This window comes from Tursiops truncatus, chromosome 11, assembly GCF_011762595.2.
Source record: "Tursiops truncatus isolate mTurTru1 chromosome 11, mTurTru1.mat.Y, whole genome shotgun sequence".
NCBI lineage: Eukaryota > Metazoa > Chordata > Mammalia > Artiodactyla > Delphinidae > Tursiops > Tursiops truncatus.
Genome location: NC_047044.1, coordinates 13798482 through 13824700, shown reverse-complemented (window position 1 = coordinate 13824700; position 26219 = coordinate 13798482). Strand labels below are relative to the sequence as shown.

Here is a 26219-nt window from a genome sequence, read left to right as displayed (position 1 = left end):
GACACTGAACTTGGAATACAAGCAAAGATGGTTATTTCCTGCTGCCTGAAGAGTTGTTCACTAGACTGGAAAACTTCTCACAGATGGCAAACCCCGCTCACGGAACCTGGACCGCCAGCGTCCCATTAGAACCATCTTGCTTCGTAGCTGCCACGCTGAAGACAGCTCTCTCGCGAGCACAGGCATACAAGCATCTAGTACTTCATTAACTTCATTATGCCTTTGACTATAGCCAAGCCTGAGCAATTACACATTGCAGTCACTATTATTTTATAGTAAATGAATTTCCTTTTTCTCTTTATATCATAGCTAGGGAACTGTACTGATTTTTTTGACATTATATTTGTAGACCATGTAATATAGGTAATCTTTGGATTTTATTCCAGGATTGTAAAAGAGGCACTCAAGACATTTGTTACCAAAAAAAAGGGGCAAGGCCACTGGCTGAAAGAACAGAACGCATTTTCATTATTTTTGCAGTTGACCCTAAGTTGAAAGCTAAAATGAAGTCAAATAAAAGGCCACAAAGATTGGCCTAGCTCCAATAACACTCGCCAGAGATAAATATTAAGTCTGTGTCTTAGGCTCAAAAAATCTACTACAGGAGCACGGAATTGGGAACCTTTGGCCGAACAGTCATTCAGGGAGCTTTTCAGTTGAACTCAAGTTCAACTGGAGCTTGATGTGCGAATGGCCATGCAAGTCTGACCTAGGAGGCTGGTATGCATCAGAACATGTAGGGAGCATGTTTACAATAGTGGTTACCTGGCCTCATCTTTCAAGATTCAGATTCAGTCTCTCCAGGTTAGGGCCTGGAAAGTAACATCTTAAATAGGCATTTTAAGTGATTCAGAAAAGTGGGTGGAAGTGTCCAGGTGGAGGTGTGAGCCTCTGATAGTTTGATAAGAGCCAGAACGTGTCATCTGAATTAGAATGTCACCCTTGAAGACAGAGATTGGGGCTATCTAGAGGCGACCCACCAATCAGTACGGTGAGAGGTTTAAAGCCATCTCACACCCCATTCCTTCCCATGGAAAGTTCTGGAGGGCTGCTAGCTGGTGACTGGCTTCAGATGTGTAACGACACAGAGGATGTTGATTAAGAAGGTACAATTTTATGGTGCCTACGCCCTTAGAGTAGAAAAATGAATGAGAACCTGCAGAACAAAAGACAGTAAGCATTTCTATTAAGTGTGGTGTCAGATGAACCGTTCCTTGAACCTCAAGCATCTTTCATAGGGATTATTCTACAAACTCCATTTAAATACTTCTACACCAAGGGCTTGGGATACAGAGCTCAAAAAGTGATCACCTCTGTCCTCCGAGTTCACAGAGGTAGGGGCGGTTGTTTCCAAACTTGTTTCCATAGTTCTACGACCAAGTAAGAGTGGGGAATGCTGGTGGGTTTAACAGCTTTACTTCTGGACTTTCCAGCATCTCTAATATGCCAGCGTGAAATCTGAATCTCCAAGGGAGGGATGCAATACGCAGATTTCTCAACCTTAGCTGTCCACGGTTCATGGTTTCTGAACACATGCTACCATCACCTGCAATATCTCCTAGAATTAGTCTAGAAAATGCTGGTCCAGGGTTATTGCAGGGCTGATGTTCAACTCTGAATCTCAATCAGGCTAGAGGCTCAAGTCACACTGAATTTATTTACAGATAAGCAAACTCTCCTCTACTAGACAATCATCTTTTTTTGAGAAATAAATTTATTTATTTATTTTGGCTGTGTTGGGTCTTCGCTGCTGTGAGTGGGCTTTCTCTAGTTGCGGCGAGTGGGGGCATCTCTTGTTGCGGAGCATGGGCTCTAGCCGCACAGGCTTCAGTAGTTGTGGCACGCGGGCTCAGTAGTTGTGGCACGCGGGATCAGTAGTTGTGGCTCGCGGGCTCTAGAGCACAGGCTCAGTAGTTGTGGTGCACATGTGGGCACACATGTGGGCACACATGGCATGTGGGATCTTCCCGGACCAGGGATCGACCCTGTGTCCCCTGCATTGGCGGGGGGATTCTTAACCACTGGGCCACCAGGGAAGCCCAATTGGTATCACATTTAAAAAAATCATTTTCTGCCCTAAATAACAGACACTCAGTAGTTTGTGCTGAAGGAAGAAACTACATTTAAATCTGGTTTCTCTGGACGTACTTATTACAGACACAAATCATCCAATCCCAATATTCCTTCAGAGCATGAAGAGATCTTGGTTCTTGACCCAAGAGACAAAGAGGGCTCAGGGAAATGAAAAGACTGGCCTAGGGCTGCAGAATGCCAGGTGCCAGAGGGAGAGCAGAGGGTGGCCCTACATCCCACACTGCCAGTTGTCCCACTAAAGCTATTTCTTTAACAGCTGTTAAGCAAGTTGTCAAATGTTGGCTCCTTCGATCGCCACCATGGAATTCGCCACCGTGTTTGACTTTACCACGAATTTCCTTCCCTTTACTTCTTCACAGCCCAGCTTGCTCCAACCTCAGAGGTGAGTCAGTCCTTGAATGTCCCAATTTTGTTGTTCTGTAGATAAGGATTCCTAGAGAAATTCTTCCTCCCTCCCTGGAGAGCCAGGCCTCCATCTGCCTGTCTCTGGCCTAATTTGGGGACTGGAAGGAACAGGATGCATTTTACTTTTAAATTGTTCCTGAAAGCATATCTTCTGGTTAATATTATATCCTTAATATGTCTCAGGGAGGACACATCCTCTCTGTGAGTAACGTCTAGGATCCTGTGCGGACAAGCCTCCTGTAAACTTGCCATCTTCTTTCTACTGGCCTGCCTTCCCCGGTCCCTTCCCCAATCACCTGCTACTCTGAGCTCTCTTTTCCTTTCTGTTCTTTGCTGGTGTTTGTTTTTAAGATACTCACTCTCAGCGTATGAACTGGAGTGGGTTGAATCTTTATGATACTATCATAATCTTGGTTTCATTTGTTTGTTTTTTAAAGTCCTGCAGACAGCTGCTTGCACTTAGGAGATGATGAACTGACAGAATGGTCGGGAATGGACACATCTCTGCGCGAGGATACGGGAGTTCTCCTTTATTCCACCTGAATGGCTGTAGCAAGGACCCTGAGCGGCGGCTGTCTGGACATCCACAGCTGCTGTGGTTTAGCAGCTCCAACCGCTCCAGGAAGAAGGGAGCCGGATGAGTGGGAGAGGTGGGCAGATCTTCCCTCATCTTTTAGGACCCTGGGGGCTTTGTGCAAGCAGACTGGGAAAGAAAAACAAAGAGGAAGGGAAACTGGCTGGCTCTTTGAAGGCGAGTATCTAGCATACAAGACAATTCTAGGAATTAACAAAGATGACGCATGGTAAGGTGCCTTGTAGGATGCCTGGTGAATGCAGCTGTATCTGATAAATGTGGCTGAACCTGAATTACTTGAAAACAGATGCTAGGCTGTGGTCAGGAGGAGAAAGAAAAACAACCAACTTCCAAAAGCGCTTGGGTTGACCAGCTCCCCTGTAACTATACCACCACCTTGGAGCCTCACAGCGGGCTCTGGGATAGGACTATCATTCTCAGATCACAGATGAGGAACCTAAGGCTTGGAGAGCTTGAGCAGCTTTCCAAAGGCACAAAGTTGAAAAGCGTCAAGGTCAAGTCTTAAAGGCAGATCTTCCAGTCCAACATTTTATGCATTTTCTGGGGCTTTTCAAAGTAGAATCGGCTGATATACAAGCTAACATTGTCATTTTTTTTTCTAAAATGATATGAAAAGTTAACCTTTTCTAGTTAGTGGAGAGATTAAAAACTTCAAGGTGACTGCATTATATTTGGGGAAAAGCAAGAAAATGTCCTGGTTCTTTCTGACCCGAGAGCTTAGGAGACCTCAGCAAACCCTAGGGAACCAGGTAACCACCATTTTTAAAGCAGGTGGATCCCATTCCCTGATGAAATAAGTGGTAGAAAAATGCAACAGGACACAGGCTAAGTTCATTAAACAAGTTACCTCATTAACGCTCACACACTAGGTGGTGGTGTTATTTATCCTGTTTTATAAGGGAGAGAACTAAGGTTCAAGGAGGTGAAGCAACTTGGCCAAGCTCCCAGAGAATAAACGGCTAAATTCCAGCCTAACCAGAACCTGTCTTGGCTTCCCAGCACCAAGTTGAAGGCTCAGCACAGGGCTCGGCTGGAGATACCCCGTCTGGAGGCTTGAGATGCGCTGGGATTCAGGGGCGCAGGTTCTCTCCAGTGGAGTCCTGACAATTTCCGTTAGAATCTAAGTGTCTGGATGACTCATCCACTGATGTGTGGCACAATCCTCAGTCTTAAAATAACAAATTCCCATCATGAAAGTCAATGCATTTCGATGTCGCAGAAATCCTTTTCTAACGATCACTTGGTGTCACTGGCTTATTTAAATGGATACATCACTTCTAACAGGGCTTTTTCCCATCTACTCTGCCCTCTTAGAAGCAGCCAGAAGGGAAGCAACTCACTGCCTTGGTCTATCAAGTAGGGGCTGCAGAGGGTTTAGGTACCTGTCTGTCTCCTGAAGGAGGGGACATGCCATTTGGGTCATCATAAATTCCCCAGTGTGCTACATTGTTCTTCCTCCTGCAAACCCAGACTGATGACCGGTGGTTTCTGTTTGATGCAGATAACCATGACCCCGATGCTGTGTCCTAGAGGCACTGCAGTTCATCTCCATGTGACATTTTCTATTATTCTATGCTGTGGAAGGCAGGAACTAAACACACGCCAGGGCTCACCTGAGATGCCCCTTCTCCCACCTGATAAGCATGGGTGTCCCGAGCTGTAGGAAAGCCGGGAGTGAATGTGTGGAAACCCAGGCACAGGAGATCAACATGAGGTGATCACTTGCTGAGCAGAAGCAGCATGGGGGGCCCTCTCACTGGCCCAGTGTGGGTTCCTAAAGGGTCCAGCCTCAAATGCGCTGAGAAAACACTTCCTGGGGAAGCTTGCGGGAAGGGGTAATGGGGTGCCACGTTTTATCAGAGCAGACCCTTGGACCTTCTGCTCCAGAAACATCCTGGAGGCTTCCTTTAGGGCAGAATCCTGGACCCCTCCCCAGACCTTTCAAGAGTCTAGGACTCCACATTTAAAAAAAGTATTCTTGATAGAATAGAAGCCACTAAAGTTCAAGCTAGGAAGGTTAGCAGTTAATAGGCTCCTTACTTATCAGACTACATCCTTTCAGTCTCTAAGCTTGAGTTTCCTGGGTATAAAACAGAGATAAGAATAGCCCCTGCCTCATGAGGTTAGTGTGAGGATCGGATGAGATGAACACCTAGAACGCACCAGGGACAGCACCGGGTCAATACTTAGCTGGCATGCAGAGGCTTACCCATTATTAAAACACCAAAATACCTCTAATCAGCTAAGAAAAGCTGCTGCTCTGAGCCCCTTTGCGCTCCCTCCCTGAACCTGGCCCCTCTCAGGGACTCCCCAGAATTTCCCACCATCCAGCAACTCACGGGTGAATGCCCAGCACAGCCTCCAGGATGCAGCCTGGGTTTGTGACGGGCTGGTGGTTACCATTCTTCCATTGCAACCCCTGCAGGCTGTGATGCCTGGTAGGTGTTACATCCCGTGAGGCATGCCTGGACGTTCTGGCAAACGTTGGCTAAAGGAATGTCCCCCCAGTGCAAAGGACAGCTTTCAGTGAAGGCCTCCCTAACCTCTGGCTGCCCAGGACACTGACCCTGGACCTTTCTTTCCTTGTCTTATTCCAGCTTTGACCCCCGCTCTGACCTGACCTCGGAACTTTCACTTCTGGAAGCTTGACTCTCAGCCTTTTTCCTGTGGCCTCTGGGGTCCGTGTTTGCACCTGACCTCTCAGGAATCTGACCCTCAGCTCTCAGAGTTGAGTCTGGCTCTTCCCACTACAGACTGACCTTAGTGTCCAGGACAGGCTACCACCTACCACTTTCAGGTGGCGCCATGCCCAGACCCCTGCCCCAACGCAGTACAGCTGGTCCCAGATGCCAGGTCCCAGCCCTTCTTGGCCGGACCTACCCTACTGCCCCCTGAGCTCCAAGTTCCAGTTCCAGGTAGTGGCAAAGAGGATGGAGGGGAAGAAGCAGAATTCAGAGGCATTTCATAGGTAGACAGTGGCAGGACGTGGGCCTAAGGAGAGGGAGGTTGCTCTAGTTTCATCCTTTATAAGCTCCACGAGGTCATGGGCTGTGTCTGGTGTATTAGCATAGGGCCTAGTGCACAGTAAGCATTAGATAGACAAGAGCTGCACAAAGAAAGAAAGAAAGAATGAATGAATGATGCTGTTAACAGAGACAGAAAGAAAAGAGGAGGTGCACATTTTGGGTTAGCAGCAAGGTAGAAAATGGATTTGATTTCAGACACATGGTGTTTAGGGGCTGTGGTATCCCTAAGTACCAATTACCAAATATTTCTGCCTTTTCTTCTTCCAGGCACATGGTCGGGTTGCACTTGGCCACACTACTCGAAGGGGAGCATGACCGCAGGATATACTTTAGCCAATTTCATGTTAGCTCCTCGAAAAGACACATGCACCCCAATGTGCACTGTGGCACTATTTACAAGAGCCGAGACACGGGAGCAACGTAAATGTCCCTTGACAGATGAATGGATAAAGATGTGGTACATATATACAATGGAATACTACTCGGCCATAAAAAAGGGATGAAATAATGCCATTTGCAGCAACATGGATGGACCTAGAGATGATCATACTAAGTAAACCAGACAGAAAAAGACAAATATCATATGATGTCACTTGTATGTGGAATCTAAAAAAAAATGATACAAATGAACTTACATACAAGACAGAAATAGACCTAGAGACAGAAAACAAATTTATGGTTACCAAAGTGGAAAGGGAGGGGAGGGATAAATTAGGAGTTTGGGATTAACATATACACACTACTATATATAAAATAGATAACCAACAAGGACCTACTGTATAGCACAGGGAACAATATTCAATATTTTCTAATAAACCATGAGGGGAAAGAATCTGAAACAAAAAGATATGTATGCACGTATAACTGAATCACTGCTGTACACCTGAAACTAACACAACACTGTAAATCAACTATACTTCAATTATACAAAAAAAGGGAAAAAACAAAATAAAACAAAAAAGAAATTATGTCGCTTCTGACAAGACTTTGAGTCAATACACATCAGTAACTTTGCTCCCCATACAAAGATGAATCTTGAATGCTGAGGATGAACACAGATCCTGGGGACCTAAAGTGGACACGATGATCTCTAGTCTCTATTAACAGAGCCAAGGAACCTACAGGTCACACTCGTAAAGCTGTCCCGCTGGATCTGGGGCTGACGGTCAGTCCGGAGAGGGGCTTTTTGGTGAGAATGCCACGGACTGCCACGGCCCAGTAGCGACTTTGCCTGTAGCTGCAGCCCTAAGCAAGAACCAGGAGGCCAACGCCTTATGTACCGTCCAGTGCAGAACTCAGGCAACCAGGTGGCCTTCTCCCGTGCTTTGGCCCACCTCCTGTCCCACCCCCAGCAAGCCACCCTCATGACTTACCTGTGTTGTAGCCCCTTCCAAGGGCAGGCCAAGGGCGGTGATTTTTCCACAGGTTTCCGAGGTACCAATCACTCTGGTTCTCTACCAGGCCCAGGACCTGTTGACCTGTGAAGTACAGAGAATGCAAAGGTCTTAAAAGAAGCCAAGCCACGTGGGACAGTGAGTACTGAACGGCAGATACAACAATGGCAAATCATCGTAACACAGATTTTGTTATTGGGAGCTTTTATGAGGTGCCAAACTCTTATCTAAGCACTTCACTTGTATTAATACGTTTAATTCTCACACTTAGGCAGCCCAGCCATTTTCATTATCCCTATTTTATAGAAAAGAAATGGAGGTCGCCCAGAGTACTTAATTAACTTAATTAACAAGGTCATCCAGTTAATCTGTGACAAAGCCAGAATCCCAAACTATTCATCCGTCCATCTGTCCATCTATCCCTTAACTCACGTGAACACGTATTTATTTACTTACATACTCTTCTTCAAATGTTCCAGTTCACTATTTCCCAAGGTATATTAATTTATTGGCTTTTGAGGCAGGAGTTGAGGTAATTTTCTCACTCAGAGAGGAAGAAAGGACCCTTGGTTCATGAGAAGGGAGCCCCCAGAGAAGAGCCACATTCTTGCCGCGTTTTTACTCTCACATCCACTTTGTCTTTTGTCAACAAGCACACGTCAAGGCAGGCGTGTTTTCTAGAGGAACAATTGCTTCTCTGTCCCCAGAGCTCGGCTTTGACGTGGGCCTCGCCCTCTACTGTACTGAGGCCAACATCAAAGGCGAGTCAGGTCTCTCAATCAATTTCTTAGCAGCTTTAACACCTCAGGTGAGTCCTCCACTCACCCCAATTTCTTAGAGTGTTAATGTTTCTGGACTCAGGTCTTCTAGGTGGGGCAGGCAGCCATCAGAATCAACTATCTTCTATTAGACAACGCTATCATGCCACGTGCAGAGGTATTCCCTTGCAACTACTATCAACAGCACTTTACAAACTAGGAACACTGAGGACCGTGATTTGTATAACTTGCGTATCCTGGAGCCAGGATATGAATCTATAGTTATCTGACATCCAGATTCTTTCCACTGTCTCTGCATCACTGCTTACCTTTACAACAAACATTTGAGGTAGAAATTATAAGTCCACATTTTACAGGATGAGATACTGAGACTCAGAAATGTAAGTAACTTGCTAAAGGTCACAGGACTAATGGGCACTGTCTTCCACAGCTAACTGATGTCTTCTGGAGCTAAAATCCTTATATTGTCTGAGAAATAAAGCTCTTTCTGACCAAATGAAAGCCTAGCAGCCCGTGAAGAAAACACGACGGTTCTCCTGGAATACCACGCTGGGCGACATAGAACCTCTTGGTGTGATGACAGCTCCCTGAAATGATGGTGTGTGGGTTTGGTGTAATTTATTTGATCAATTTATCGAGCTCCCATCTAAATCACTGCCCCAGCACAAATACATAAATTAGCGGCATAGGAAAAACACTACCACCCACTGTGTCATTGTATATAATCACAACCAAAACGTGTAGAATCCCTCAGAAAAACAGGTCACCAATTCAGAAAGTGCAAGAGCTAATCAATTCCACATGCAACAAGCTTGGGACGTCCGTGCACAACAGATCTGAAAGGCGCGGTGCCCTCAGCCGAGCAAGCTGTGTGCTGAGTCCTGATGCTGTAACCTTGTTGGAGAGCCTGTTTAATAACCTCACTCCGAGGCTGGGACTCAAAGGGCATGTGGGGTCCTTGGGGGAGCTGGTTCGTTATTACTAATGACCCCTGGTTGGCGTCACCATGGTTTTTTTTGGCATGATGAAAGAGGGGTGTCATGTGCTCAGAACCGATAAAGGGGAATGACGTTTCACTGAGTTTAGGGTGGCCATCTGAATTTCAGGAGAGCTAATCTTCAGCTATCTGAAAGTCCAAATTCCACTTTCGGACATGCCGTGAATTGTATTCTGCCTCGACCTACTCTTCAGATGAATTTTCCTAACAGCCACACGAAAATGCATAGCTTTACTGCTTGTGTCCTCATCTCCACGTCTTGCTCGTACAGCTCTCGCCAGCCTTGCCCCCTGCCACTCCCTATCAGTAATCCTTTCAGGCCCATCTCTGGCAAGAAGCAGCCTGTGAATTCCCACATTAGATGGGGGACATCTCGACTTAGCGCTTCCTCCCGGTATTTTTGCCATCGGCTGACTTATGTCCTGTCAAGGACAGAATGGGTGATGTTCAAGCACTCACGCCTCATCTGTAAATGTCCACCTCTCCATTTGTCCAAGGGCAAGGAGTGCATAATATCTAACACTAATAGGCATGAATAAATGTCTGCTAAATAAATGACATCTGGTGCGTAAATCTCTCCTGAATGGAGACCACTTACGTTACTGTATTAGTGTCCCCACATTTCTGAGGTTGCAAAGCATTTCATCCTCTCCCCACTCGCCAACATCAACATATTCTCTCACTCAGCTCTGGGAACTCTGGCATCTTCCTCAGTTGCACGGAAAACTGCAAAGATGGTGGCAGCACCTGAAAGCATCTTTTATATGGGTTGCTCTACTGGAGCCTTCAACTCAAGGGCTTCATCTTCAGAGAAGGAGTAATTTGCGTGGTTAACCTTAAGCCATGTTATCTCAAAGGATAACATCCAAATTCTCCTTCTGTCACTTTGCACCTGGGCTGCATATCCTTTGATGGTGGCAAGCGGCCCTTTCACATATGCCCGTCCTCTTTAAGGTTAAGAAAACAAAATCCTTAATTAGCAACATGATAGCTGTAATTTTAATATCCACTGGTTGAGAAGGCAAAATAATAAACAGCTACTAAGATTTCATTTTGCTTTTTTAGATGAATTCATTAGCTGCTTTGTCGATGATTAAAGCGACAGCTGGGCTTTGCAAGTGGGCTTGTGAATACCCTGGGCTAACTGCCTTCACCCCTGCAGAGGTCTGTGTCCGTGGACCGGAAACCACGTGCAGCAGTGTAGCCAGAGGGGAAGGCTGGGGCCAGGCTGCCTGGTTCCTATTTCTAGCTCTGCCACTTTTTAGCTGTGTAGCCTTGAAGAAATTACTTAACCTCTCTGTGCCCCAGTATCTAACTGCTGTGACTTCACATGTTTAAATGACTTCATATGTGTTAAGGGCTAACCACAGGGGCTGGGGCATATTAAAAACTATATAAGTAATAGCTCTTCTTAAATATCATCATTCAAGCTCATCGGTCAGCTTCTGAAAGACAGTGAGCCCATCCAAATGGTTTTCTTTTTGAAGGCCCTCTAGCACAACAATGAAGTCCTTCTAGAAGTTTGTTTCTTTAAGTGTGGTCTGAGGACCAACTGCTATATAAACACCTGGGCTTCTTGTTAAGAGTGCAGATTCCCAGGCCTCAACCGTGAAGTTAACTGTGACCGGAAGGCTGCTTCCCTCTACATCTTTTGTTTTGTGAAGGAGGGATTTCCCGGCTTCTTACCCCAATCCTTCCTCTTCCCCAAGGGCAGGGAAGGAGCTACCTGACCTGGTGAGTTTCAGAGAGAACCGACCTCAGGTGGCCTAGCTATTCCTTCATCTTCCTCCTAGGAGCCAGTGTGCCAGCAGAGCTCCACCTTGGATCAGTTGTACAGGGCAGGTCCCCTCCGGATGAGGCTGCAGTCGCCCCACGCTTCCTGTGACAGGGTGGGCGATTCCAGCTCCGGGGTTGGTATTATGAATATCCACCGTAGACGCACATCTAAGTCAAAACCTCCAATTTTACTTTTATCAGCAAAATAAGGTGACATTTTGCTCTCCTTTGTCTTATCTCTCAGGATCTGGGAGTATGGGGGTAATATCACATACTAATTCCCTCATCACATAACACTTCTAAATAAGAACTCTGGCCACTGGGTCTAGTAACCTGCATTAAAAAAAATCCCCCAGGGAATCCGGATGCACACTAAAATCTGAGAATTATTGATCAGGGTCTGGGAGCTCTGTCCTGGCTTTGGTTATCAGTGAGTTCCCTTGCACGGCCCCTAGCAAAAAATAAAACTCACGTGGTGTTTAAATCTAGCGCATCAACCAGCAGAATTCAGTGGCCGCCTCGTGTTACACTTCTTGAGTACAGTAAAGTGGTGAAGAAAGTGTATGAGAGACAGACTGCCTGGTTTCCAATCCTGGCTCCTCACCCAGGTGCTAGCTGTGTGACTTTAGACAAATTACTTAACCTCTCTGTGCCTGTTTCTTCATTCATTTATAACATGGCATTGACAAAAGTACACACCTCAGAATTGAACATTTTTTTCTCTAGGCACAAGTTAATTTGTGAAAATGAAGCTGTGTTCTTTGCTTATTCAAACATCACCACTAACAACACCCAGAAAATAGTAAAATGTTCAGTAGGTATCTACTCTTGTCATCATACCCAGAATTCCCTGGCCCAATATTCTGCCCCATTGGCCTGGGTTCGGCGTCTTCGGTCTTAGCGGTTCCCTCCCTTCCTTAGCTGACACAATCCTTACCCTACCTACACTTTCGTTCAGTTTGATATTGATTGAGGGTTTGCTTTGTGTCAGATACCACACAAAATACTAAGGAATCAAAGACAGATAAAACATAGCCTGCACCCTAGAGGCAGCTGGAAGGAGACAGGTAAACAATTATGAAGCAGCGCGGTACATGCAATGACAGAAACGCTGATACGTAGGAGGAATGGAGGGCAGGGAATAGTGGATTCTATGGGGAGAGTGCGTGATGCCCGTTTCCTGTCTACTACAGCCCCTGCCACACTGCAGGCCACACCTGCCCCTTCCACACAGACCTCCAAGCTCCCAGGCTTCCCCCAAAGCTTTTCGGGTAGCACTGCTGTCCTGGAACACTGTTCTGGGCATAGCCGTCCTCAGGTCCCCGGTGACAGCACACATGAGACAGCTTATTTTCACAGCTCTGGCAATCCCAGCTCACCAGCCAGGTGGCAACTACAGCCTGGTCTCCAGAGGTCAAAGTCTAAAGTCTTAATCTTGATGATGCAAACCCATCCTGGGCTTGCTATCCCATGAAGGCGTACAACCCCAGGGATTCCTCTTGGGGAGATGACGCGGGATGCTGGTGTGCTGCCGCCCTCAGCATTCCACACCGCCTGTCTCCTCTATAATAGGAGTTATTATAATAAAACACTGTGATGAACAGAAAAGGCTCTGTCATTGTTTTCTGCGCTGGCCCTGTGGTTATGATTAAGTGCACTGTTTCCCGTCTTCCTTACTCTCGGCACAAGTTAACTTATGAAAATGAAGCTGTCTTCTTTGCTTATTCATACATCACCACTAACAGCCAGACAAGAGCGAACAAGCTTGCTATTCTGCTGGGGCCCCGGTGTCGGTGTCACCAGCCAGCAGACGGATGGCTCCAGACCGGGAACTCCCCTGGTTCCCTCCTTCCGCAGCTTTTGGCTCCAGGCAGGGCTGCTGCCATTCAGGAGGTGAGGCCCCAGGGAAGCAGGGATTGGTGACGCTTCCACGTGGCACACTGAATGTGGAAAGGGCAGGCGGGGCATTTGCCCACCAGGTATAAATTAGAAAGACAAAGGGTTTTACAACCAGGCAAAACAGAGTTCAAGCTCCAGTTCTGTATGGCTTGACCAAGGCATAACTTCTCTGAGCCTCAATTTCCTTATCAGTAAAAGGGCAAGAACAGAATCCCCACCCCCTGCCTCTAAGAATGGATGTATTGATAAATAAGATAGTACTGTAAAGTCCCTGGTTCGTGGTTAGATGCTCAACTAAAGGCATCTCCCTTTTTCCCTATTGTGATGGTCATTGTTCAGAAAGTCTAAGTTTTCCGACTCAAGCACTGACCCTAGCTGCATAGGCTGGGCTCTGAGAAATTCAGCCAGCTGCTCCCCCAGCTGCCACGCTGCTGGCCCTTCCCCAGCCCCGCTGAAACTTTTCGAAGCCTTTAGCTTCTGTGACACTAGTCTCCTAGCTGTTTTCTTCCCTCTGGACATTCCTTCCCCACCTCCTTCATGGGGGTCCCCTCCCTCTGTCTCCCCTGAATGCTGGGCTCCCCAACTCCCATCCTTGCCCCCTCTTTTTGCTCTACGTCGTATCCTTGGATGATGGAATCTAACTCAACAGCTTCAAATACCACTGAGGGGGGCTTCCCTGGTGGCGCAGTGGTTGACAGTCTGCCTGCCGATGCTGGGGACACGGGTTCGTGCCCTGGTCTGGGAAGATCCCACATGCCGCGGAGCGGCTGGGCCCGTGGGCCATGGCCGCTGAGCCTGCGCGTCCGGAGCCTGTGCTCCGCAACGGGAGAGGCCGCAACAGTGAGAGGCCCGCGTACCACAGAAAAACAAGAACAAAAACAAATACCACTGAGGGGAAGATGTCACCCATCTCCGTATCGGACTACTTTCCAGAGCTTCTTACTCTTACATCCAACTATCTTCATCTGGCTCTTTCACAGCGACCTTCAACTCAAACTGATCAAAATCAAATGCACACTTTTCTCTTCCTAAATAATGTCTGACTCCTGCCTTTTTGCAGTTAGTAGCATCAAGGTTTCACTTGTCACTGAAGCCAGGACCTTTGAATCGAGCTTGACACCCCCCTCTCCTCACCCCTCACATCATTGCCATAACCGACTCCTCCAGATTTTATCTATTATTTTTCAGCCTCATCCCCTCCCTTGCTCTGTCCTCATCATCTCTCTTTCCCTGATACCTTAGCAGATTCATCCTCGATCACCTTTCCCTCAGGGGTGCCCCTTCCCATTCTATTTTGCTTTATCAGCCGCAGAAATATTTTAAAAGTACAAATTTAATGACTTTGCTTCCTTGAGTGAGAAATGTAATGCTCCTGAGGCCTAGTACAGTGTGGATGAATGGCGGGCTGATGAACGAATGAAGAAATGGAAAATAAATATTATCTACAACCCACAAACCTAGACCATCCAGAACTGGTGAGCTCCATGTGAATGGCGTGGAAGTGGCTGTGCACCAGTTATAGCCTCTCCAGGTGAACAGCAGGAGCAGGTAGCTCTGGCCCCGATGATGGCTGCTTCCGGTGCTACCTTTTTCCCACCCCCAGGAAAGCTCCTGGGTGCACAGGGGGAGTCTGCCAACCACTGCTGCACATCCAACCAGCTGTGCTTATAGCAGGAGGGGAATATTAAAATGTTATCACCAGGGGCTGCCCTGAGTATCAGCAGGGAAAACAATGCCCTTCCAACCTCATGTGTATTCGACTAAGCTATTTTAGAACAGAAAAGCCTCTAATAGTACCATTCCTCCATGCATGTCTGAGTACAGCATGGCTGTAATAAGGAAAACATAAGAGTATCACATTGCCATTTACTAAACATCTGAAAGAACCGCTTCACAGCCATAGGTGCCCCCGGCTAGTGGGTGTAGAACAATAAAACATCTCCCGAGAAGATGGGACACAAAAGGGTATTTCAACAGGCCTGAAAGGGTTGAAAAGGACTGTTTCGGAACTTGCAGGTTTCACAGTTCTGACTTCTTCCGTTTGGTTGTAGCTAAATGCACTCTGGGAACACAGAGGTTCACATGAGCTGCAGAGGGCTTAATAATTCCTCTGGAACTGCCTAGTTTGACAGATGAAGCCCAGAGAAGGGGATGGAGGTGTTTAGAAACACGCCGCCAACGCAAGATATAGGACTCCACCACCGACTCTACGTTCCCTGTTTTTTTTTTTTTTTTCTATGCTTAAGCTTCTCCAACTTGGCCTCCTCTTCTTCCCTTAAACTTTAATATAATTCTCATCTGGTTCAAATTTCTAGCTCTTCTACGCTTGAATGGTAATCCTGGGCAAATTCTTAGTTCCTCAGCTTCCTCCTCTGTAAAATGGTAAAGGTTTCTATTTCACGGGGCTGCATGGGGACCCTGAACCAGGTTTATGTGCCCCATGTTTATGTTGCATGTCCTTGAGATGGAATCCATGTGCTCTAGTTAAAAAGGTCCTGTCGCCCATCATTTTGTTTCCTTGGGGCTGCTTGACGAAGCACCCCCGGCTCCAGTTTATACCTTGTTCAGCCAACCCTGATTTCATCTGGAGAAAAATACTTCACCCTTACTGACCTCTATAGCTGAGGGATAATCCCTTCTAAGAGGAATTAGAATCAGTTTCACTCTAGAAGGTAGAAATAGGCTGCATGAGTTAAGATTGAAGGAAGATAGATTTTGCTTCTTGTAAGCAAGACCGTAAGTATCACTGGAGTTCACCCAGACAGAAGTCAGCTGCATTTCCAGGGAGAAGCTCCCGGGCACGGCTTCCGAGGCTGCGTGATTCCACCCCCATCCAGCAGGTATTCACCACGTCCCTGCTGTGCACTGGGCCCTGTACCAACTGCTGGAGACACAGCAGTAAAGGAAACACTGCCTTCGGGACTGCATGATCTCTGCAAAAAGCTTCTCGAATGGTTTGGCTGCTCTCTGCACACCCCACTGGACTCTTACAGAAGCAGATTCTCTCAGGGTGAGGCCAGGGGGTCTCTCTGCAAAGGACAGCTGCAGGAATTCTGATGCAAAGTAGGTCTGGGGACCTTTGGGAGCGGGAGGTCACCCGGCAGGCATGCTGTAGGCGGATTACCTGCACTGAGCAGAAACACAAGATTTGATGACCTCAAAGCTCCCTTCCAACATGACCATGAGATCTCTTTATTCGGGCTAGCAACGCCTTTCTCAACATCCTCCTCGTGCTGGGCTGTCCCCACACATGTTCTCGCACTTGTGCTGCGTGTGTGCGCGTGGCTGCCCCGCGAGGGGAGGCTGTTCTTCTCAGGGCAGCCCCTGCTCGGTGAGCACTTTGCCCAGGCACCGGGATACATGTTTGTCTTGCATCATCTCAGAGTGCCCTACAACAACCCCAGTGAAGTGGGCACGGTGCTCATCTCATCTTTCGAAAGGGAAACTGAGGCTAAGAGAGGGGAAAGTCACGTGTCAAGGACATGTGACTAAGGACCACAGAGCGGGGGCTTGTGTTCCGGTCTCTGTGTTGCAAAAGTCTATGTTTTACACCTAAATTCATGGTTAGGAACAATCTGCAAGGCATTCCTCTCCCCAGGGGAAGGGCTGCAGCTGGCACAGCTGTGGGCAAAGCTCCAAAGGACCTAGAGAGGATGGGTGGAAAGGCTGGTCAAGGTGTCTAGCCCTCCCGTTCCTGCCCGTGGTGCCCCCTGGGGCTGCAGGCAGGGGTCTAGGACTCTGCAGAGCCCTCTGGATCCCATCGGGGCCTCTGAGTCTAATTTCCTTCAGCATTAATACCAGGGCGCTGAGCTGAGAGCACGTCCTACCCAGGGACATCGAGGAAGAACGGAAAAGGCAGGCCTGAGACTCAGAAAAGAGCCTGCCATCCAATAAAGGTCCAGAGAACGATATTCCATCTGCCGAGATGCAATACCAAGCTTCCCTATCCCCCAAGTCAGCCCCAAGAGGGCCCGCATTAACTTAATGTACAGTTTAAAAACTCCTGCTCAGCCTCAAATAATGATTTCTCTCTTCTTCCTTCCGTGATCTTTGGTCTTTGGAAATGGGAAAAATGAAAAAGGGATGCGGAGCCAGCCGCTGGGCTCTCTTCCAAGGCTGCTTTTATCACACAGACTCCCAGGACGCTCGGCTGCCGTCACCGCTCAGATGAGGCCTCAGCTCGCGGAGCAGAGCTGGCCTGCATCCAGCTACCAGGGCCATCCATGGACTTCTTGGGTCGGTCTCTTTTTAAAAACACAATTGGTTGGTATCTTTCAGATCTTTCATTCACAGACACTCCTTGAATCACTAATAATAGTGCCTAGGAGCAATCCTCTCACTTTTCCCACTGGGGTTGCAGAAAAAGCACTTGCTTGCAGGATTCAAAGGGCAACATTTAAGTTCTGGCTTTTCCAATTATTAACTGCAACCTGGGCCCAAACTACTCCTTTTTTTTTTTTTTTTTGCGGTACGCGGGCCTCTCACTGTCGTGGCCTCTCCCGTTGCGGAGCACAGGCTCCGGACGCGCACGCTCAGTGGCCATGGCTCTCGGGCCCAGCCGCTCCGCGGCACGTGGGATCTTCCCGGACTGGGGCACGGATCCGTGTCCCCTGCATCGGCAGGTGGACTCTCAACCACTGCGTCACCAGGGAAGCCCAAACTACTCCATTTTTGAACTTTATTTTTTATTATTGTTTTATTATTTTCATTTTATAAAAGGGATGATGATAAAATTCACCATCATGCCATCATAAGGTTGTTTTTAGAGTGAAATGAAAGGCTGTAAACTGTAAACTACCATTCAACTTTAAGTATTATCATCATTACCAAGCCTTTCTGGGTCTTATGTAGCTATTACTTAATTTTTTTTCCCCAATAGCATTTCTGAGATTACAGTATTATTACTCATTGATACTCTACTTATGCAGAAGCCAGATACTGAGCAAACTTTACAGTCTGAAACACAGCCTGGAAGGTGGGAGTTACCAGGAGAGGCCCCTGCGTGGCTAAGAAGCACTCAGGAAGCTTGAGCACAAAATCTCTCTATATTCTCAAGGCTGGTCTTTGGGCAGATTATCGAGATGAAGTAATGCTCCTTCAGGGAGGAAAGACAGGCAGGAAATTCAAAACAGAGATACTGAAAGGATACGGGAACATTGGCCTGGAACCACACAGTACAGGGTTTATGAGACGTCCATATTTCAAAGATGTCTGTCATCACCTTGAGATAGGTCATTCATCCATTCACCAAATAGTTACTGAATACGTATAAAGCCAAACACCGTGCTGGGCTTCGGGGATGCAATGATGGGTAAACCCTGAGATGCTCCCTGCCCTCGGTGGACCTAACATCCTTGTAGTGTGTATCAGTTTGTTAGGGATGCTGTAACAAAGTACCACAGACTGGGTAGCTTAAACAGCAGCTATTTATTTTCTCACAGTTCTGGAGGCTAGAAGTTTGAGATCAAGGTTCTGGAAAGTTGTTTCTTCTGAGGTCTCTCTCCTGTACCTGTAAATGGTCATCTCTCTGGGTCCTCACGTGGTCATTCCTCTGTGTGTCTGTGTCCTCATCTCCTCTTCTTATAAGAACACTAATCATATCAGGTCAGGGCCCATCCTAATGACCTCATTTTACCTAATGACCTCTCTAAAGACCCTAAGTCCAAATACAGTCACATTCTGAGACACTGGAGGTTAGGACTTCAACAGATGAACTTTTTGGGACACACAATTCAGCCATCCCATAGGGCAAGGTCACTAGACAATCACACCAACAAATGTGGAACTGTGACTCTGAAAGAACTGGGAGGGAGAGCTCCAGAGTAATGCACCGGGTCTGAAAGAGGAGACGTCAGCCAGGAGGTTACCTGAAGAAATCAGGATTAAATCAAGATCTGAAGGGAGATGGTTAGAGTGTCACGGCAAGGCGAACAGTGATTGTTAAAACCTTGCAGTGGGAAGCTTGACCAAGATGAAGGCTGTGGTGTCACAGAAAGATATTTGGTATTTGTCCCTGCTTCCTGGCACAGAGCTCCTACAATCCTTGGAATTTCCTGAGTGATAAGAACATCTTTTGTTCTAATGAGGAAACCCTTGGAAGCCCCTAGACAGCTTCAGGATGGGGGCTGCTTGCCAGAAAAGCCAACCCCTGATTAGAAGCTTGGAATATTCAGCTCCACTCCCCAACCTCCGGGCGAGAATTAGGTGGGGTGGGGACTGCGTTAATCACCAATGGTCAATGATTCACCCACGTCTGCCTGCTGGAACCTCCACACACACCCCTAAACAACAGGCTACAGGCTGAGAGCTTCTGAGTCGGTGAACACACAGGGGTTCTGGGAGGGTGGTGGTCCCGCAGAGGGGACGCTCCTCCCCCCATGCCTTGCCCTACGCATCTCTTCCATTTGGCCGTTCCTGAGTTGCATCCTTTATAATAAACGAGTAACAGTAAATAAAGCTCTTCCCTAAGTTCTGTGAGTCATTTTAGCAAATTAGCAAACCTACCTGAGGAGAGGGGGTTTTGGAAACCCCCAACTTTGTAGCCAAATTGGACAGAAGTATGGGTAACCCCGGGACCCAATACTTGTGACTGGTGCCTGAAGTACAGGTGGTCTTGTGGGTCTGAGACCTTAACCTGTGGCTTCTGTGCTAACACTGGGTAGTCGTGTCAGAACTGAAATGAACTGTAGGACACCTACGTGGTGTCTTCAGAGAACTGAAGAATTAGTTGGTGTCGGGAGGAAAACACACGTCTCAAAGGACTCAAGGCTAGTGGGACTGAGACACACAGACCAAGGAGAAGATGGTAAGCTGATGGTGAGAGAGATGAGGCTGAAGTGGGTCAGGGCCCAGAGTAAGGAGGTTTATCCAGGCAGGACAAGCAGGGGGCGAAAGTAAAGGGTCTCAGGCACAACACCAGAGCACCACTTGCAAAGAAGACAATGGGAACAGTGCTCCTTTGGGTGATGCAATACGGCAGTGCTGTAAGTGAGGGGCCAACGTGATCTGAACGTTCTGAAAAGAAAATTCTTGCTGCTGTGTGGGAATGCATTAGTGCATGATTTGCCGAGTTAAAAACCAAGGGTTTTACTTTTTTTTCCAATCTTTTAGAAATCTTTTAGAAATATCACATTAGAGACACACAAGCCTAGAGGTGCTGGGAGAGGTAAGGGCTGGAGACATACATCACGGTCAACAAGCATCCCCTTGCATGCAGGCGACATGCTCGGGTCGAGGGCCAGACCAAGAGGCAAAAATGAGAATGCTTACTCCCCCGCAATCTGGTAAGAGGATGAGTCGCGTGGGGAAAGGGGGTAGACGTCACTGCTCTTGTAACCCCAGATCTCCCAGGGCTCAGCGTACTGTGGACAGTGTCTAGAGGTTCTATATCTGTTCGCTGAATGTTCATGTTGGAAAAACAGCCATTTAGCCTGTGTTTGAAGCCAATCAGGCTCCAGGGAAGAGGTGGTAGAGGGGATCTAAGAAACCATTCTTGTCTGTGTCCTGGGGGACGCAGAAGGGGTGCTGCTGGGTGTGCGTCCGTCACTGAGGAGCACGTAGACTGCGCCTCTAAAATAAAAGGCGGTGCAACTCCCATCAGCACAGGGACGAGGAGGAAGGAAAGCCCAGGCAGAAAGGATGGAAGGAGAAAAGTTCTCAGGCAAGAACACTCACTCATGCATGCTCTGGAGTCGGTGTGGGAAAAGGCGTGGAATAATAATAAGATAAAATAATGTATTCAGCCAGAAAAAGGAACGAAGCACTGACACATGCTGCAACTTGGATGAACCTCACGCACATTATGCTCAATGAAAGCAGCCAGACACAGAAGGTCATGTAGTATGTGATTCCTCTGATACGATACATCCAGCATAGGCAAACCCACAAAGACAGAAAGCAGATGCGTGACGAGCAGGGGATGGCGGAGGGAGGGACGTGGAGTGATTATCTGATGCGTACACGGTGTTTTTCTGTGGTGATGAAAAGTCTTGAAACTAGAGAGAGGAGATAGCTGCGTAATGCTGTAAATAACTAAACGCCGCTGAACTGCACATTTGAAAACGGCTGTTTCTATGAAACCACGTGATGTCCCCTTAGCACGGCAGGAGTAACTGCAAGACGCCAATGACATGTTTACACAGTTCATCCTGTTGAATTCTCACTACAAGTGCTGGCACGCCCCGGACCCCCTCACCCCCCAGAGCTCTCCTGTTCTCCATCCCTGCCCTGTGTCCTCCACCATGTACTCCAGGCCACTGCTTTAAATGCCAACTGTAGGCTGATAACTTCAAACTTTATATCTCCAGTCTAACCTCTACACTGAGTTCCAGAATCATAAATTCAACGGCCCACCTGACACCTCTACTCTGGACATCTAATAGGCGTCTCAGACTTAAATATCCCAAATCGAAATCTTGATTTTTTTCGCCTCTGCACCTGCTCTCCCCTCAGCGTCACGCAGGTCAGGAAATAGCAGATCACTCTCTCCAGCTGCTCAGTGGCTTAGGCCAGAAATTATGGAGTCATTCTTTTTTCCCTAAGCTTTATCGAAGAACGATAAACTTCAATAAATTCATCCATTTTAAGTGTAGTTTGACAAATTGTGGTACTTGTGTACAGTCACGTAACCATCACCAGCATCAGGATACAGAACTATTCCAACAGCCTAAGTTTTTCCTGTGGCCCTTTTGCAGCCAATCCACTTCCCCGAACCTCACTCCAGGCGGCCCCTGATCTCCTCCTGTCACCACAGTTTACCCTTTCCTGGAATTGCACATCAAAAGAATCACAGATCACAGAGCATGTAGTTTTGCGTGGACTCCCTGTACTTAGCATAATGTTTTTGAAATTCATCCGAGTTGTTACATATATTATCATCACATTTCTTTTCAGTGCTGAGTGGTATTCCAAAGTAGCACAATTTGTGTGCGGTCAAGAGTTCTGTTTTTCCTAAGTTACGCCTGAGTTCCAAACCGCAGATTTTGATCTTTAATGATATTTAAAAAACATAAGCTCATGGACAGGAGAGGTTAATGGAGAAGAAGACCAAGGTGGAAGGCTGCTCCCTGCCCGCCCCCCCAGTATTTAGCTGCTGTTGAACAAAGGAGGAAGAGAAGCCGGAAAAGGAGTCTTCCTAAAAGAGGACGTGCATGTCCCCACCCGCCCTGCCTTCCCGCAGCAGAAGGCCTCCACCTGGCCTCCACCTGGCTGTGTCAAGAAAAGCCAATGGGGATCTAAAGGTAGGGATTCTGGACTGTCACTGTATTAGATCTTTCTAGATCTGAAATTTGCAGGCAAGCAGTCTTGACCCCAAAGCTCATATTTACCACCACTTAATTACAGCTGCCCCACCTCTCCTTCACAAGATGCTCTACCTATGGTGAGACCCGTAACTGACTTCCTCAGCGAAAAACCAAGATCTCTTCCTCTCAGCAACTTTGGATGGCAATGCCTGCTACACACGTGTCATGATGCATATTCTTCCAGGAGAGAAACCAGCGCCAGTCTTTCCCCCTGGCCAGTGGCCAAGCCAGCCCACTTCTGAAGGAAAGCTGAGCCCCAGCTGCTCATGCAAGAAGACTGTGCCTCTCGTGTTTAGCAAGGCCCCTCTGTGTAGAGGGAAAGTCCTGCACGGAGGATGAGGCCTTTGTACTTTTGTAAGAAACCTGGCGCAGCATCACGGCACGGGATATCAAAGCTGCAAGGGCCTGGGGGATGTTCTGGACCAAACTTTTCATTTGAATGATGAGACAACTAGAGCAGAGCGAGGGCTCGTGACCTAACCAAGGGCACGTGTGAAGATGGTTTGCCATCACGCAGCATGAATGGAGCACCCGCTGTTTTCAGGACACCGGGCTAAGAAAGGAGGAAACCTTTCAGTAGGTGCCATGAAGCTCCTTGACTGCTAGCATCCTATGGTCCATCTTGCAGAAGTCAGTTCAGATGTTCCAAGACAGATAATAATAGAGATGTCATAAACTAAGACGCCTGAAGAACAAATGCCAAGGCTTGGCTGGGAAAGCTCGGGGGGAAGGGGTGTCTTGAACTAAACCCGGGAGGGAACAACTAAAATTATTTAGTACCTCTTAGGTGCTGTCCTAGAGGCTCCTGCAAAGTTAGCATTATTATTCTCATTTACAATTACGAAACCTGAAGCTCAAAGATGGAAGGTAACCAGCCCAGTTTCGCACAGCTAAGGAGTAAACGATGGAGCTGGGATCCAAGTGTGACCCCAAAGCCTCAGTGTTGTTTTACTGGGATGAAGTTAAAGGAGAAAGAGAAGAGAGGGGATTAAAAGAAGTTTCTATATCTAAGAGGTGTCAGAGATGGCATGCAAGGGCGACCAGGTTCTGAGAACCTATGCATGGATGATTTATGAATTTTGCACAAGTTACCTGTCTTTGGGATGTTTCACTGCACAACCAACAGGTAAGCAAGTGCAGAGGAAAGGGCTGGGTTGTGCTGTTCACTGAACATACCAGTATTGGGCATTTTGCCACACTCTGGGTGCCAAATCTATAGATAAGACAGCCTCCTTTGTAAAGGCTGCGGCTTCATCAAGGAAACAAAGCACATGACCAAACAGACTGAAATATGTGTTAGGGAGGCATTGTAACAACAGGCAAACTTTAAAAGGAAATTTGAACACCATACAAATAGGAGATCTTAATATAGTTAAAAATATTACAGCTGGCAAAAACCTTACTGATCATCTAGTCCAACCTTTTCAGGGTATAATAGATGAAACTGAGTTGCAGCGGGGGGAAATGATATTCTCAAGATCACACAGATGAGTATGGACCAGAACCCTTGTTTCTTAACAAAATTGCGCTTCTCAGCCACTCCATATCAACTTGGAAATGAAGGCTGCTGAAACTAACAGCTAGAACTGGGTGCGTAGACGGACCCCGGCTTCCTTCAAGCCCTCACACAGACTCTTCTCACCCAACACCCCCGAAACCCGAGCAGCAAACATGCCACATGAACCACTGGGGGTTCTGCTAGTGAAGCCACCCTCTACCAGCCTGCTCATTGCTGCCCTCCTGGGACAGAGTCCTCTCTTAGCAAAGCCAAGGACAACATACCCACGACAGTCAGCTCACCGTCTTCTCCTGGCATGGCATTGAATCACCGACGGTAACAATGCTCAAGACCTCGCCTCTTAATAGTTTCGACATCCTTTCTGATAGAGACTGAAGGGAGGCTTCCAGATTCAAGGGACAAAACAATGTTGTCTGGTAAAGTCATGGAGATGCTTGAGCAGCGGTGGGGGAGAGCAAGAGGGGAGAATGCATGTGTGCGTGATGACCATGAAGCAGTCGCTTTTCATAAGGAGCCAGAGACTGCATTTCAATCTAAATTTGCCCATCCATCCAAGCACCAATTATGTGCCAGGCCCTGTTCTGGGTTCTGAGTCATAAACAGCAACGTAACAAAGCCAAAACCCCAAAGTCCCTGTCTACTGGCATGTTCGCTTTAGTAGGGGAGTTGGATCACAAACAGATACATGATAGAATGCCGAGTGGTGCTAAGAGATAGCATGAAAGTAAAGTAGACGAAGGGATAGACAGTGATGGGGGCGGAGCCTCCACTAGAGAAGATGGGGGGCAGGGTTGGGAAAGCAGAGCTGAGCTGACATTTGAGGAGAAAGGACATTCTCCTTGCTCACAGGAACGCCAGGGGAAGCAGAAAGAGTTGGGGATGAACAGGAGGCCTCCAGGAAAGGCACTGTAGGGACGGCTCTGGCGGGCCTGTCTCGGGTGGGCTGGCTGCACAAAGAAGCTGTTGTCTCAGGCTTGATCTGGAAAAGGTCACCGATTTTGTAGTGCGTGGCGGATGAAAGCAGGCCTGGGATGACATCTGTTCCTTATTTAGGGCTCAGGGCTGCTTGACAATGAATAGGTCAGGAAGGCATCTGGCTGCATGGTGGATATGTCAGAATAACATTTCAGAGCCACCAAAGGAGGGGAAAGACGCCCAACTCACGCAGAGACCAAAAACTGCAGAAAAATGACACGTTCCCTCAGCCCAGAGGTTTAGAAGCTCGAGCGGGACTCCCTTGCAGATGGCTCATCCTCTTTTCTTGGTCAAAATGAGGACCGTTTCAATTCATTTATATTATAGTTTACAAAATACTCTTTTTCTTTTCTCCTCTACCAAAAATTAACCCTAGATAATCTGCTCTGTAGGTCTTCCAAAGGCCCAGCAGAGAGAAGGCCAGTGGGAGAATCACAGAGTCCTGTGTGCCTGAGCCACGCTGCCCAGGCCTGCGCTGAAGTCCCGTGCCCTCAGGGGAAAGCGTGAGGCTGGACATGGAACAGAAGTGCTTTGTAAAACTCTCTTTTGCAGGGAAGGGTAAGCTGTGACAAAGTGAGAGAGTGGCAGGGACATATATACACTACCAAATGTAAAGTAGATAGCTGGTGGGAAGCAGCCGCATGGCACAGGGAGATCAGCTTGGTGCTTTGTGACCACCTAGAGGGGTGGGATGCGGGGGGAGGGAGGGAGACGCAGAGGGAAGAGATATGGGAACATATGTATATGTATAACTGATTCACTTTGTTATAAAGCAGAAACTAGCACACCATTGTAAAGCAATTATACTCCAATAAAGATGTAAAAACAAAAACAAAAAACAAAACTCTCTGTTGCATTTATAGCAGGGGCGCTCTTGAGGACACTGTCCGCCGCAGTGCTAGGTCAGTATTCCTTCTGGGAAATCCCAGGTGAGAAATTCCTTTCAAAACTAAACAACAGGTTTAACCTGAGTCCACGGGAAATAAATGATATATATTCTTTTGGAGCAAGAATCCTCTAACTGACCAAGTAGACCGCCCAGAAGCTCAGACTTCAACTTTCAAAATAGAGTCAGATATGACGATGCTTGTCCATAAATTATGGTAACTTTTCTTATAAGCTGCCTAAAACCTTTTGTAAAATAAAGTAGGCTATAAATGAGTAATAAATAAAACAGAGTGTTTCTACAAACATAGTGCCTGTTAGATTCCTGTTTGTTTAAACGTCTTGCGTGGTCTCTGATTGTGACTTGTTGTCCATGAGTTTTTGATAACTGTTTCCCATTCTCTGGTTTCTAATAGGGGACCAGGGACCAGCTGACTCCACTGTCACCATATAAAGGTTTGGGACTCTTAGAGCTAAGACTTTGAGATGCTGTCCTTTCACAGACTTCCAAATGTGGACAAATCCATATGCTCAGTCGAGTCTCCCAGAGAGCAACTGAAATGACCCCATCCT

At 47.3% G+C, this 26219-nt stretch overlaps 1 protein-coding gene across 1 annotated transcript in view; it reads right to left on the bottom strand.

Moving 5' to 3' along the window:
- LARGE1 (LARGE xylosyl- and glucuronyltransferase 1) overlaps positions 1-26219 on the bottom strand; it is a 588787-nt gene that overhangs the window by 113648 nt on the left and 448920 nt on the right. Inside the window, 1 exon segment of the mRNA XM_033866163.2 lies at positions 7494-7598. Coding sequence (XP_033722054.2) covers positions 7494-7598 — 105 coding nt within the window.